This window comes from Malus domestica, chromosome 08, assembly GCF_042453785.1.
Source record: "Malus domestica chromosome 08, GDT2T_hap1".
Taxonomy (NCBI): domain Eukaryota; kingdom Viridiplantae; phylum Streptophyta; class Magnoliopsida; order Rosales; family Rosaceae; genus Malus; species Malus domestica.
In genome coordinates, this window is record NC_091668.1 from 6,760,567 (window position 1) to 6,774,042 (window position 13,476).

The 13,476-nt window shown below is 38.4% G+C and overlaps 2 protein-coding genes across 2 annotated transcripts; both read left to right on the top strand.

Annotated features, from left to right (window-relative positions):
• Nucleotides 1–433: 433 nt before the first annotated feature.
• LOC103410709 (zinc finger protein ZAT10-like) lies at nucleotides 434–1,480 on the top strand. Its single transcript, NM_001328774.1, is given in 1 exon segment — nucleotides 434–1,480. A coding segment is annotated over 1 exon segment (816 nt). The 5' UTR covers nucleotides 434–514; the 3' UTR covers nucleotides 1,331–1,480.
• Nucleotides 1,481–11,995: 10,515 nt separating this feature from the next.
• LOC103441053 (LOB domain-containing protein 37-like) lies at nucleotides 11,996–13,195 on the top strand. Its single transcript, XM_008379750.4, has 2 exons — nucleotides 11,996–12,466; nucleotides 12,564–13,195. The coding sequence occupies exons 1-2, from the start codon at nucleotides 12,283–12,285 to the stop codon at nucleotides 13,052–13,054; spliced, it is 675 nt and encodes a 224-aa protein (XP_008377972.1). The 5' UTR covers nucleotides 11,996–12,282; the 3' UTR covers nucleotides 13,055–13,195.
• Nucleotides 13,196–13,476: the final 281 nt, after the last annotated feature.

Sequence of the window (13,476 nt, forward strand, 5' to 3'; positions counted from 1 at the left end):
GTGGCCACTCTCTCTAGACCCTTGACTTTGAAACCGTCTTCGGTGTTTGGGCCCCCAGTCTTCTGTAGTTAAAAAGTTAAATAAAAACCGAGTCCAGTTGAGGGCCCACACACCCAGTAGCCAGTAGGCACCCCTTCCGTTCTTTGACCCACTCCAGTCCTCCTTGGCCACCAAGAAAACTCAACCCCCCACCCCACCCAAAATCTAAACGTGGTAAATTTCGTTGCCCTCAAGTCTCTCTTTTATTTCCCAATTAATTAAAAAAAAGGAGGATATTTAATTTTAAAACCGACACTTGTCCAGACACCACTACTTCCTCCCGCTTGTCCCGCACCTTCCCCTCCCTTCCTCGTCGCTTTATATACCCCCTTCCCCTACTTCTCACTCTCACTTCCAACTCTCAACTCTCAACTCTCAACTCTCTCACCTCTCCATCCTCTCTCTGTCTCTCTCTCTCTCTCTCTCTCTCAAAACAAAAAACAGAATCTCTCAAATTTTCATCAGCAAGCATCAGATGGCTCTGCAAGCTCTCAACTCGCCAACACACGCCGGATCGTCTCCTTTCCAGCTCGAGACCAAGACCTCGAGCTTCAGCTATGTCGAGCCGTGGACCAAACGCAAGCGTTCCAAGCGTCCACGCCTCGACACCCCTCATACCGAGGAGGAGTACCTCGCTCTCTGCCTCATCATGCTCGCCCGCGGTAATAGAGATGGAGACCTCGCCGCTACCACAGCCACTAAAGCAACAGCCTCCGCTGCCTCACACCAGATGATGACTCAATCCCCTTCTATGGAGTTCTCCACGTCAACAGCGCCGCCGGCTAACCTGAGCTACAAGTGCTCTGTTTGCGACAAGAGCTTCTCTTCTTACCAGGCCCTCGGAGGACACAAGGCCAGCCACCGAAAAGGCTCTGCTGCCGGATCGGCCGTCGAAGGCCCGTCCACGTCCTCGACCACCACAAACTCCGCCACCACCACCGCCATCCCTTCGGGAAGGTCCCACGAGTGCTCCATATGCCACAAGTCTTTCCCCACCGGTCAAGCCTTGGGCGGCCACAAGCGCTGCCACTACGATGGCGGCGCCACAGGATCCACCGCTACCACAAGCGCTATAACTTCCTCTGAGGGAGTCGGGTCAACTTCTCACGCGGTCAGCCACGGCCACCCCCGAGAGACGTTTGACCTGAACCTGCCGGCGCTGCCCGAGTTCTCCCGCGACTTCTTCGTCTCCGGTGAGGAGGAGGTGGAGAGCCCCCACCCGACGAAGAAGCCCAGGCTTCTGCTGATAGTGAAGCCCAAAATGGAGACTCCACAGGACCAACAAAATTAGGACGACGATTCAGACCGACTCTGCGAATCAGTTCCCGTAGGCATTAAATTAGGACTTAAATATTTGAATTAATATTCGGCGTGTAATTTTCTTTAGTGGATTTGGATTATTTTATTCATGTATAAACATGCTGTGGAAGTAATTGGAATATTCAATTATTTTTTTTCTTCCGAAATTTCTATTTGCGCTGCGGATGTTATTCATTTTTATTAATTTTGTGGCACGTTATATACGTTTTTGGATAGGCGGCGCAACCTTGTCGGCGTGAGTTGGTGGTGGCAGAGAGCCAGAGAAGACCCACTTGCGCATATTGGTTTTGCATTTGGAGAGAAATGGCAGAGTGCGTGTTTCTGTGACGGTTTTTAACTGTAAAATGTTCCACACACATTTCACACTCAAATCGTAGTGCTCACTGCTCACTGTCCAGCTACAGTAGTTCACGCGTAAATTCCAATTCGTCTCTCTGAACTTTTAACACGAGCTAATTTACTCTCGTCACTAAATTTACCTTATTTTTTGTCATTCCTATTCGTCCCTCTGAATTTCTAACACGAGCTAATTTACTCTCCGTCGCTAAATTTACCTTATTTTTGTGATGTTTATATAAATATAAGCAATGCTCTTTGAACGGATGAAAATAACTCTCAATTTAAAAAAAAAAAAAAAAACTTGTCAAATTTGAACTAACCGACACGTTTTGGAAGACTAACAAACTCGTAATGAGATGGAACGTTCATGAGCGAATTAGAAGAAGGTTCGATATCAAGTGGATGAGTCAAACAAATAAATGTCAAGTGGCAGTACCAAAATTTTCCTTTTCTTCAATTCCTTATTATCAAGGGTATTTTACTCCATTTACACAAAAAGGGCGAAGTTGTGCATAGTCATAAAAATTAGGTACTGATTCTACCAAATATGTTATTTATGAATCAAACTCAAGACGTAGCTGTTTCATTTTTTAAAGAAAAATATTAGAAAAATACTTTTTAGACCATATTTTATGAATTACATAATGTTGTAGTTCATGGTTAAATTACATTAAAAATGATATTCTTACTACTTATTTGTACTATCTCTCTAATAAAGTTAGGACTCACATGTTTTGGTGAACTTTAACAAAGTTAATGTTAGAAAGATGGTACAAATAATGATACAACTAAATAGTAAGTGTAACATTACTCGAATTGCAGTTTTAAAAATAAAATAAAAAATCACTCGTTAACCGTCATATCATAAAATCTGCTAGATGCTAGATATGATGTATAGAAATCATTAACACCCTTTTCAAATTGTTAGTAATGTAAAGGTTGCGAGTGGGGACTGACGGGGAAGAGATCAACAAAGGAAAAAACTAGGGATTGGATAAGAAGAAGGATAGAAGTTGGGGGAAGGTGGGGGCTTCGGATGTGCTCGCGTGTGGAACTCGTGGAATAGATTTGGATGCCAGGTGGACCTTACCTTACCTAAATGCCTTCTCTTTTTTATTATATATTATTATCTTCGTTTCTTCTTTGTAAGGATTTCAGAAATCTGTGAATCATATTCGTTCATCATATATTATGCAGTAAAAAATTATTATAAAAATTTTATTTAAAATTAAATATAAATAATATCCGATAAAAATTGACCGTACGATATATAATAAACGTACACGATTTACAGATCTTTAGGATCCGCATCAAAAGAATCTGGAGACGATTCTATTGGATATTTTTCTTCCCATATTTTCAGATAATACATCACAGAGTGACACCTGTTACGGTAAATGCCAGCAGAACTGCCACGACCACGTCCATACCTACAGACGTCACCTCTTGACGCGTTTACCATGTGTTTAAAAAAGTAAACATTATTTGCCGCGTTGCCGTGCTTAAATCCAATGTTTTATTTTTCTGGTAATTAAAAAATAAAATAAATAAATAAAAAATATATATATATATATATATTTTTTATAAATGTTAGAATGTTTCTTATTGTAACTGCAAATAACAAGTGACCAAGTTGGCCACATTCATCTGTATATATTATATATTTATTTATTATGTTATATTTAGTTAGTTGCCAACTTCCCCTTGCTGTGGCGCGATCTGGCGCTTCCTGGTTGTGCCCTTAAACATACGGGTATGCCTTGCCTAGGTGCAATGCAACTTTGGGGGTATCTGACTTTTTATACATTCAAAACTACCAAAAGTCACATAACCCAAATGTCAACGGGAAACAGGATGTAAGTGGCCATTTTTTTTATGGTTCTCTCCTCTTTTTTCCATTTTTTTTATCTTCTCACTTGTTTGAACTATTGCGATTAAATCAAATTAATATTAAGATGTTGACTTCTTTATAAAATGAAAAGTAGGTGGTCGTGCAAAGACACAGTGGAAAGTATGGGAGAAGGGAAGAGAAGGGGAGGAAAAAGAATCGGAGAAGAGAGAATCCTACTCCGTTTCTTGTTGTGATTGCAATGAGATACATTTACACTGATATGAAAATACGCCTAATTGTCAAGAGGTGTGACTTTAAGAAACATGACAGAAGTTCTTGTGTGATCATCAATCTAACAGAAGGCATTGTTAGGAACCTTATTTTTTAGGAAACTTTAACGAAAAGCTCCTGGTACTGTTCACTTTAACGAAAAAACAACATTTTTACACTAAAAAATCAATCCTAATATTATTCACTTTACCCTTTATTTTGTCCTTATCGTTAAAACTCAAAGTTTTCAGGCCCATTTCATTAGTTTTCCTTATTTTCTATGTACATATGTGGCAGACAGTAATTTGCACATAAAGATTAATGACGCCTTACTGGTTTTTCGAATTCTCTCTTTTTGAAAGGACGAACGTGACATTTTTTGCGACTAACGTCGCTGCTGATCGATCCAATTGGAGAAGAGCATATACAATGAATGTACCTAAGGTAAAAAGATAAAATACCAATTGCGTACAGTGTTGGCCTAATTAAGCCAAAACTTTTTCAACCCAACTTAAATTATACGCTGCTTAACTTAAGGAACTAACCGACCAAGGCAAATAACCGTAGCTTTGAACATGTTCTCCCCTCAACAGAGGGGAATATGATGGAGAATCAGGAGTATGGGTTACAAACGACAAGTAGCATTTGCGTGTGGGAGGAGAAGATATATTTGGATATTAATTTACAACATTATTTCAGTACTCATAATCTAATTATATATAATAACTGATGTCGCATACTGGTATTAAGGAATAATGTATGAAGCTCTCAGTCAACTTGCTAGTCACTAGTAAGTAAATATAATACTAGTGGCGGATCCATGCATGGACCCGGGCAGTCTTGGATTACCTAGAGTTTGAAGAAGCACTTGTGAGGACATACAAGGACCACCCAACGATCTGGACAAATGGTGAAAGAAAGAATACCATGGTTATGCAAATATTGTGCAATAGAAGCTCTGAATTAAGAAAAAAGATCTAATTTCAGACAAAGAAGAACACAAATGAAAAGCGCCTAGGTTACCTTATTTAGGATCACATGATGTTAGAATCCTGATCCGTCACGGTATAATACTACACTTGTATATCTCCCCTTACTAAAAAAAAACGGTCCGATTCGATTTAATATACATCTGAAAATGCAACCGAACCAATGCTAACTTACTGTTGAAACTAGTAAAAGCCAACTTACTTGTTTGGATAGGTTTCATTTGGCCGGTTGGACAATTTAGACGATATTTTACATGTCCAATAAGTTTTCTAACTTATGATAGTGGGGATTGCAAAAAATTATATAAAAAGTTAAAATATTGATCCATTAACTAGGATTTGGATCCTATCCAGATCCAAATTGTGGGGATCCTAGGATCCTCATATCTTAATCATTTATTGTATATTGTGCGGTCATAAATTATTTAATTTTTTTATTTAAATTTAAACACAAATAGTACTTAACGAAAACTGACCGCACCATGTACAATAAATAATTTAAATTTAGAAATTCTTAAGATCTCCACAAATTAGATCAAGAGATAATCCTCTTCCCATCAACTAACTCGGCAAAGGCCCCACTCCACTTCTAAAAAACCCTAAACTCGTTGTGGCTCTTATCTCTTGCTCATGCAGTGTAGAGTTCAACTTCAACAGAACATGTCCACTTCATCACGCGAGAGGTGATGAATTAATAATTTGCTAGCTAGCTCAGCTAATTGCTATCCCAATGATTTATTAGTTGGTCGGCTAACCTACCAGGCAACTACACCCAAGTAGACCCCCTTTTGCTACTCTTCAATATCGAATGGAATTTTTTTTATTTTTTAAATGAGACTATCTAGCATTTCATGTTTTTGGCCTAATATTTTATAATATTGGTATAAAAATTCATATTAAAATATGAGGTGCTGAAGAATCTACGAAGAATTGCACTTTTAATAAAATCTCATTAACATTTCTTTTAGGATATGACATTGAAGTTTACTATGCCAACCTAATAATAATGCTTTCTTTCTCTTTTTTTTTTTATCAGATAATAATAATGCTTTCAAATGTGGTGGCTGTGGAGTGTGGAGCTCACTAATTGTCAATTTTTCATAAAGTCCAAGATTTAAGGTTTTTTTTTTTTTTCCAGATACTTTTTCGACAGGTCGTTGCACATGATAATAAGTCACAAACATTCTTAACTTAATACATAACTCACTACAATTATACATATACATGGACAATAATTCGCGTGTTTTCTTGAATGTAGGCATTCTTACATTCCCGTCATTCACAGTTTGACATGTAGGACTCAGAAGTCAAACAATGTGAAATTGTCACAATGATTCCTCAATTTTAACCCACTTGAAGCAATGGTCATTCAACTAAAAATTTGTGACAATTGTCTTTTAATTCATCAAAACGTGCAACTATAGTCATTTTCGTTAGCTCTGTAAGAACATTCGTCAAAATGAGTCATGTTGGAAAAACCATTGTTATAATTAGGTTAAAGTTGATAGACCATTGCGCCAATTGAGATAAAAATGAGAGATCATTTATCCAATTAGGTTAAAGTTGAGAGACTATTGCTACAATTTTCTTATTTAGTTTTTCATATTGCCCCTTAATCCAGCCTTACGCGTGTGACACATGACTTATTTTTATAAAAATTCTAACGGAGTTGACGAAAAATACTATAACTACACAAGATAAATTAAGGGACCATTAGGCACAAATTTCTAGTTGGGGAATCATTTATTCAATTAGGTTAAAGTTAAGGGATCATTACTACAATTTTCTCCTCTATATTACCCTCACATTATTGTGCGTCAATTTAAATTTTTTTACTTTCTATAAGAATCGAAGGGGTAGAGGTCCAGGGCCGAAGGGGTAGAGGAAAACCTAGGAAAACTTTGGAAAGAAAAGATTTAGAGTACTTATATCTAACAGATGACATGACATAAAACCGAGCGCAATGACGTTCTATGATTCATATAACCGACCCCACTTAATGAAAAAAATGCTTTGTTGTTGTTGTTTGTTGTTTTCTATAAGAATCGAATATCTTTAGACTAACTGGTCATGTATGTCAAATAAAGTATTTTGGTTTGCCCGCTTGATGGCTTTGACTTTTATCATCAATACGTATTTAGACATGAGCTGATGACCTAATTTTTGACGTGTCATGGGACTGGATTCATGGGTCGTGCGTGTTTAAGGTAATTAATAATCTTGTTGGTGTTGTGGTGTGCTGGGTCAAATTTTGGGAAAGAAAATTAGCCCAGTTCGTACACCTAAGCGTGTATGTTCAAACTGCCAAACGATGGATTATTCCAAGAAGCTTCGTCGGGTCAAGTTCTTTGTATAATCTGATGACTGTAAGGGTAGACTTTTGAATGTGAACGGCGTTCTTGTTTGGTAGGCGGATCACACCGGTATCCAAACACCCCTCAACCCGGCTCCGTCGTCTCTTGTATGTGTAAGTAGGGTTCCCGTCACAGTGAACAATTACTTCGAATCGCGTCAAACACGATATATATTAGAAATAGAGAAACGGAAATATCTCACAATTTATCAAGAGTTGTTAACTTCTCACCAACCTAGGAAAAGTATTTGTTTACAATCGATACACCACTGTGATGAAATCTCAATCTATTAAAATAAATGAACTTTAACGAAAAGATTCCAGTACTGTTTACTTTAATGAAAAATCACATTTTTACACTAAAAAAACAATCATGATACTATTCACTTTACCATTTATTTTATCTTTATCTTTAAAACTCAAAAATTTCAAGTTATTTTTATTAGTTTTTCTTTAAAATAAATGATATGTGAAAAAAAAAAAGTTAAAGTTTAACCAAGTAACATTACGTTGTTAATTTAAAATATCATCCCAACATCGTACGTTTAAGTATTGAGTAACGTGTCTCTGAGGCAGGAGTAGCAGGACCACTATGTTAGTGGGTTGTGACTCTTTTGGCAGAGGCGAAAAAATTCTATTGTTACCCTTGCCCACATAGGATGGAACTAGAGATCTTTTCATCTCTGAGATGACACGTGGCTTCTGTATCCACCACCAGAACTGCTTCCCCACTTCGGAATTACCTTCAACAACCAAAATCCATATTTTGTATTTTTATTTTTAGTAATCTGTATGGGGTGAGGTGGATTTACCATGTAAGACTAATTTTTGGTATATAAATTAGTCATGAATGAAAGCAAAGTAATTTGAAATAAAAATAAATAAAGATCAATGGAAAATGATATTTTGATTTGAATATGCATAAAAAAATTATATTCCTTTTCTCGTTTGTTTCTGTGTTTTGGCATGGGATGTTTGTTTCTGATAAGAAGAACTTTCGGGTGCACTTGATTCTTTTATTTGACTTGTAATTGTAGTATGTGTAATGCTCATTTTTTTTTTAAAAACTTTTAGTCTAAAGTGTATTGTCACGCGTTTTCCTCGAATTTTTTTTTATTGAAGCCCATTGGAGTAGTGTACTACCCCTAGTTTGATGTTTATGACTGTTAGAAATACTTACTTTTGGTACACTAAAGTAAAAGTGCATTCTATTACAAAAGTACAATAAGGAAACAAGCACTCAAAGTGAGCCATAACAATGTCTAGGCCAAAAATCCAAGATATGGAAACGAGAACCAACCTCCTCCACCAAAATAGCGGCACCATTGGGGTGCAAAACCAACGAACTCAAAGGAGGAATGGAAAATGGGGGTGGGCAAGCTACACACGCTAAAAAAGCTCCGTAATCCTAACAAATAGTGCAAAATGCACTTTAGCATCACCGAAACCCAAAGCACGCCTCCAATCGAAGTCCATGCAAGAAGAACTCGAAGAGTTGAATAGCCGAACTAGGTAGACAGTAGCTCGCGGCTATAAAAACATGTTTTTCAAAAAAAAAAAAAAAAAGATTTCTTAGGGGTAAACATCACGATTATGATTTGATTAAAAGAAAAGAACACAAGGATTGTGATTGTGTAGCCCAGTCCGACCCAACAATTGGATTGAACCGCGGGCCAGCTTATTTCCCATCTTAGAGGAGTCAAATGGACCAACCCTTTCCATTGTGACGATGAATAAAGTTCTAAGCTCAGCCCATTACGGGTGGCTCGTGACCTTTGCAAGCAAATTTCTACAAGGCCGCGCTGGTAAACTGAAGCTTCAAAATTGTAAAAAAGGGAAGAGATCTCATCCGAATCTCTCCCACCAAATCCTAGAGATCCGGAGATCCGGACCCTTGAAATTTAATCCAACGACTACAATTATTATACCTTTTAGAGGAACCCCTGTTTGTAGCTGTTAGATAAAATTTCAAGGGTCCAGATCTCTTGATCCCTAGGATTTGGTGGGAGAGATCCGGATGTGATCTCTTCCCTGTAAAAAAACTCGATCTTCTAATCTTGAAGCCAATAATTTTGTAGTCACATCGAAGGATTGTAGACGCCATTTTTGCTTGCCACCAGGAACAGAATGAGGAGGTGTACCTGTAAAAGACATTTTGACGTTTAATTTAGTGAGCGTTCGTGATGATTGTTATAGAATTTTGAACACTTTTGTATCTCTTTTCTCTATCTTCCTACGCGAGTTGATTAAACCACAAGCTATTCCGCCATGGCATGATAGTGGGATATTGTAGCATCTTGCTTGCATGATTGAAGCTCTACTTTCCCGAATTTAATTGATTTCTTGAGGAATAAATTTTGCTCCCACATTCATTTTCTTTTATTAATTAACACGACATTTATTTCAATTTTCTTTATCAACAACCACCTCCTTCTAGTACAAACAAAAATTTATGTCACTAAATCAAATAACTATTCGCAATATTACTATTGATTAGCCCTATGGATTGTTCAAGTTTTGTTTTCATCGTACCATAAAATAACCAATTGAGTAATTATTAAAACAAATTTATCACGAGGTTTAACGGTTGGGAACAAATTCAGATCCGCATCTTGACATTTGTGAATCACACGATGGTGGATAAAAAATGCTAAAATGCGTATATAATTCTTTTCGATTTCCGAAATAATGGACTGTTATGACAAAGCAATTTGGTTCCCTTTTAAAAACATAAATTAGTCAAGAGGCTAAAATTGAGGGAGTAAAATATAGGAAGGTGTGATTAGAATTTAGTTTAGTCATGTAAAGGCAGCGGGGGAAGGAATAAGGAAGGGTGAGTCATTGGCAGTCCACGCATCGGAAGTCGGAGTGTCTTGTGTTTCTCTCTGCCTTCAAAGCTGCTTGCGCCGAGTTTGCAGTCGGGCACCCACCCCAACACTGCTTCCTCAACCCACTTTAACAATAATTAAAAAGCGACCGTGATGCTAAACCAACGGCAAAAGCCCGATCAAACCCCGCGATCCGACGGTCAGATCGGGTCAGAAATAGTCGCGGAAACACGGAGCCGCTCTGTCTCGCCCAGAGTTTGGAAGATATGCCTCGACAAGATCGTCGTGGGTCCCCACCCAATGTCCACCGTCATATGCAAAATGTTCGAGAATACGAAAAGCACGACGTTTCAGTTTCAATAACATCATAATTTGATATTAAAAAACACACTTGATGTATGTTATATTATTAAATTTGAACATTACGATAACTAGAGACAAAGCTAGAAATATTTTTAGCAAGGGCGACCAAACCTCCAATTATACTTGAGAGTTGTTTTTTATTATAGTAAAATATCTTCTATATTTTTTCAAATTTCATTAAGCTAACTTGTAGACATTTTATCATAACAATGGCCTATTATTATACATATTATTTGAAAATTTTAACAAATCAATTAAAGAAGCATGAATTGTCACATCTCAACCCGGACCCTCACCACATCTTGGGTCGGGATGTGATAATTTGGTATCAAAACCAATTCATGCCCAGAAGTATGCCGACAAGGATGTCAGGCCCCTAAGGGGGGTGGATTGTAAGATTCCACATTGTCAAGGGGTGAGGATCATGTAAGTCTTATATAAATATTTTGATATCTACCTAGCGCGAGGCCTTTTGGGAGCTCATTGGCTTCGGGTTCCATCGGAACTCTGAAGTTAAGCGAGTTCGCGCGAGAGCAATCCCATGATGAGTGACCCACTAGGAAGTTCTTGTGTGAGTTCCCAGAAACAAAACCATGAGAGCATGGTCGGGGCCCAAAACGGATAATATCGTGCTACGGTGGAGTCGAACCCGGGATGTAGTGGGGGCCCGGACCAGGATGTGACATGAATAATATAGCAAAAATGTTCTCTACCCCGTCTATAAGAATCATGATCTTTAACTTGCACAAAATTTTAAGTGGGACATTAGTGGACCTTAGCTGACCTCGTCATGAACAGTAATGGTGGCACGGGCGGAGCCAACCACAAGGCTAATGTGGACTGTAGTCCAGGGAGGTTTTTTGTAAGTATAGTGCTATCTACACTCATTTATATTTCTCACACATCCCTCTCAGTTTTCTACCTTCAGATTGAGTGAATTGACGAAGATCAATGACAAAAAATTAATAAAGGTGAGTGAATAACACTATCCTTTTTTAAACTCATGCTTTAATGGCTTATGTTAATGCATGTAGCCTATATAGTCCACTCAATTCCTATATAGGTTATTATTTAATGTATATTTATTTGAGGATAGTTAATAAATAATATTTTTTATGCTACAAGTAATAAATTAGTTATATCTTCCCTCCCCCTTCTATCATATTCATTAAAGAAAAAGACCATTTACCCTATGAGATTTCGCCTTCGTACTTCTTACTCAAGAAAAGAAAAAGAATTTTCCTTTAGTTCACAATTAAATTCCTATCTCTGCAATTCCTTACTTTTCGTTGCGATTTTCTAATGAATGCAACCTTTGATATGTTCTTAATCGCTTTATTTACTTATTCTTGATTTATTTAGTAGGTTAATTATTTATATGGTCCTTGAAGTTGTTAGTTAGGGTTATGATTTCAAGAATTGATTATATTCTATTGTTGTTCTTTTATATTGATTGTTATATAATTTTATCGTAAAATGAATTGTTATTATCACTAAAAAATCTTATTCTACACTCCAAATTTTCTATATTGGGAAAGAAAAACACGCTTGTAAGGAGTGTAGAATGAGATTTTTGGAATGCCAATAACACTTTTCTACCGTAAATACTACAATCTGTTTTCATAATTCTTCATATATTATTTATTCATTTCAAAGACAAAATAAAGAGGAGGATGATGAAAAGCGAATGCGGAAAACATTCAGTAAACTCCTAAACTCAACCACAGTTTCTTCTCTCTCCTCTCTCAGTCTTGTAGTCTCTCTCTAGTTTCTTCTTCCTGCTTCTCTAAATACCAAAGCGTAGCTTCAAGACCCATACTCTCACTCCCTCCCCTCAACAAACTCAACAAACTCAACAAACCAAACAACTTTCAACTGAGAGAGGGATTTGATCACTCACCTTTGATTTGATTTAATTTGTTTTGGAGGGAGGCTGATCGGACGGTGGAGATGAGCTGCAACGGCTGCCGAGTGCTCCGGAAGGGATGCAGCGACACATGCATACTGAGGTCGTGCCTGTGTTGGATCGACTCTCCCGAAGCCCAAGGCAACGCCACCCTGTTCCTCGCCAAGTTCTTCGGCCGCAGCGATCTCCTCTCCTTCGTCTCCGCCGTACCGGAAAACCAACGCCCCAGTAAACAACCAATTAATTAATTAAACAATATTGCAATAATTTTACACGATTAATATTTGCCATTAATTGATCCATATTTTTCCTTTTTCTCTATCAGCTCTGTTTCAGTCTCTGCTGTTCGAAGCGTGCGGCCGCACGGTGAACCCGGTGAACGGAGCGGTGGGGCTTCTGTCGAGCGGGAACTGGCACGTGTGCCAGTCGGCGGTCGATACGGTGCTCTCCGGCGGCGCTTTGAGGCCGTTACCGGCTTTTACTACGCCTGCCCTCGACGAGTCTTCGGACGCGTTCAGCAGAGGCGCATGCACGCCGAAAAACCGCTACTGTCCGTCGGCGGCGGCATACTACGACGCAGAGCGAATCCAGCCGTTCGAGGCGGCGGGGCTCTCTCTGAGGCCGAATCTCGTGGCGGCAGAGAGAGGAAGAGGGAAGGGAATGTGGATCTGCGTAAGTGCCGCGATGGATCAGCGGCGGAGGGATACGGTGTCGTTTGATTCGGAGGAGTCGGTGATGACTACGACAACGACGAGGACCTTTGAAAGCGGTGGCGGCGATCTGAAGGATCGCAAGCTTCTGAACCTTTTTGTCTAAGTACTATTAACCTATGAGAGAGAGAGAGAGAGAGATTTTGATCAACTAATAGCAAATTAGTACTCGTAATTAGAAGTGATAATTGAATAATGTATTCCGAGAGGAAATACGATAATCGGAGCCGATCAGTTTTGCGTTGAATATTCCGGTGTTCTTCCTTTTTCTTTTTTTTTTTAATTTAAATTTTCTGTTTTTCAATTATTTGTTTTATTTTTGGAGCCCGTTCTGTCGATAATGGCAATGGTTACGTGTCGGTGATTGTCGCCTCTCGACGCAGGTTTCCATGGGATTGTCCTGGCCGTACATCATCTGAGAATTACACCTATATGATTTTCTGATTAAATCACGGTGATGACGACACGTGGAAAATGTCTTGATTTTCTTTAAATAGTGTTTAACTACATCATCTACAACATTAGTGT

Excerpts from the sequence above, each read along its gene's own strand:
- LOC103441053 (XM_008379750.4), top strand. The coding sequence starts at position 12,283 with ATGAGCTGCAACGGCTGCCGAGTGCTCCGGAAGGGATGCAGCGACACA. Across the intron at positions 12,467-12,563 it reads ACCGGAAAACCAACGCCCCA|CTCTGTTTCAGTCTCTGCTG; the intron begins GTAAACAACCAA and ends TTTCTCTATCAG.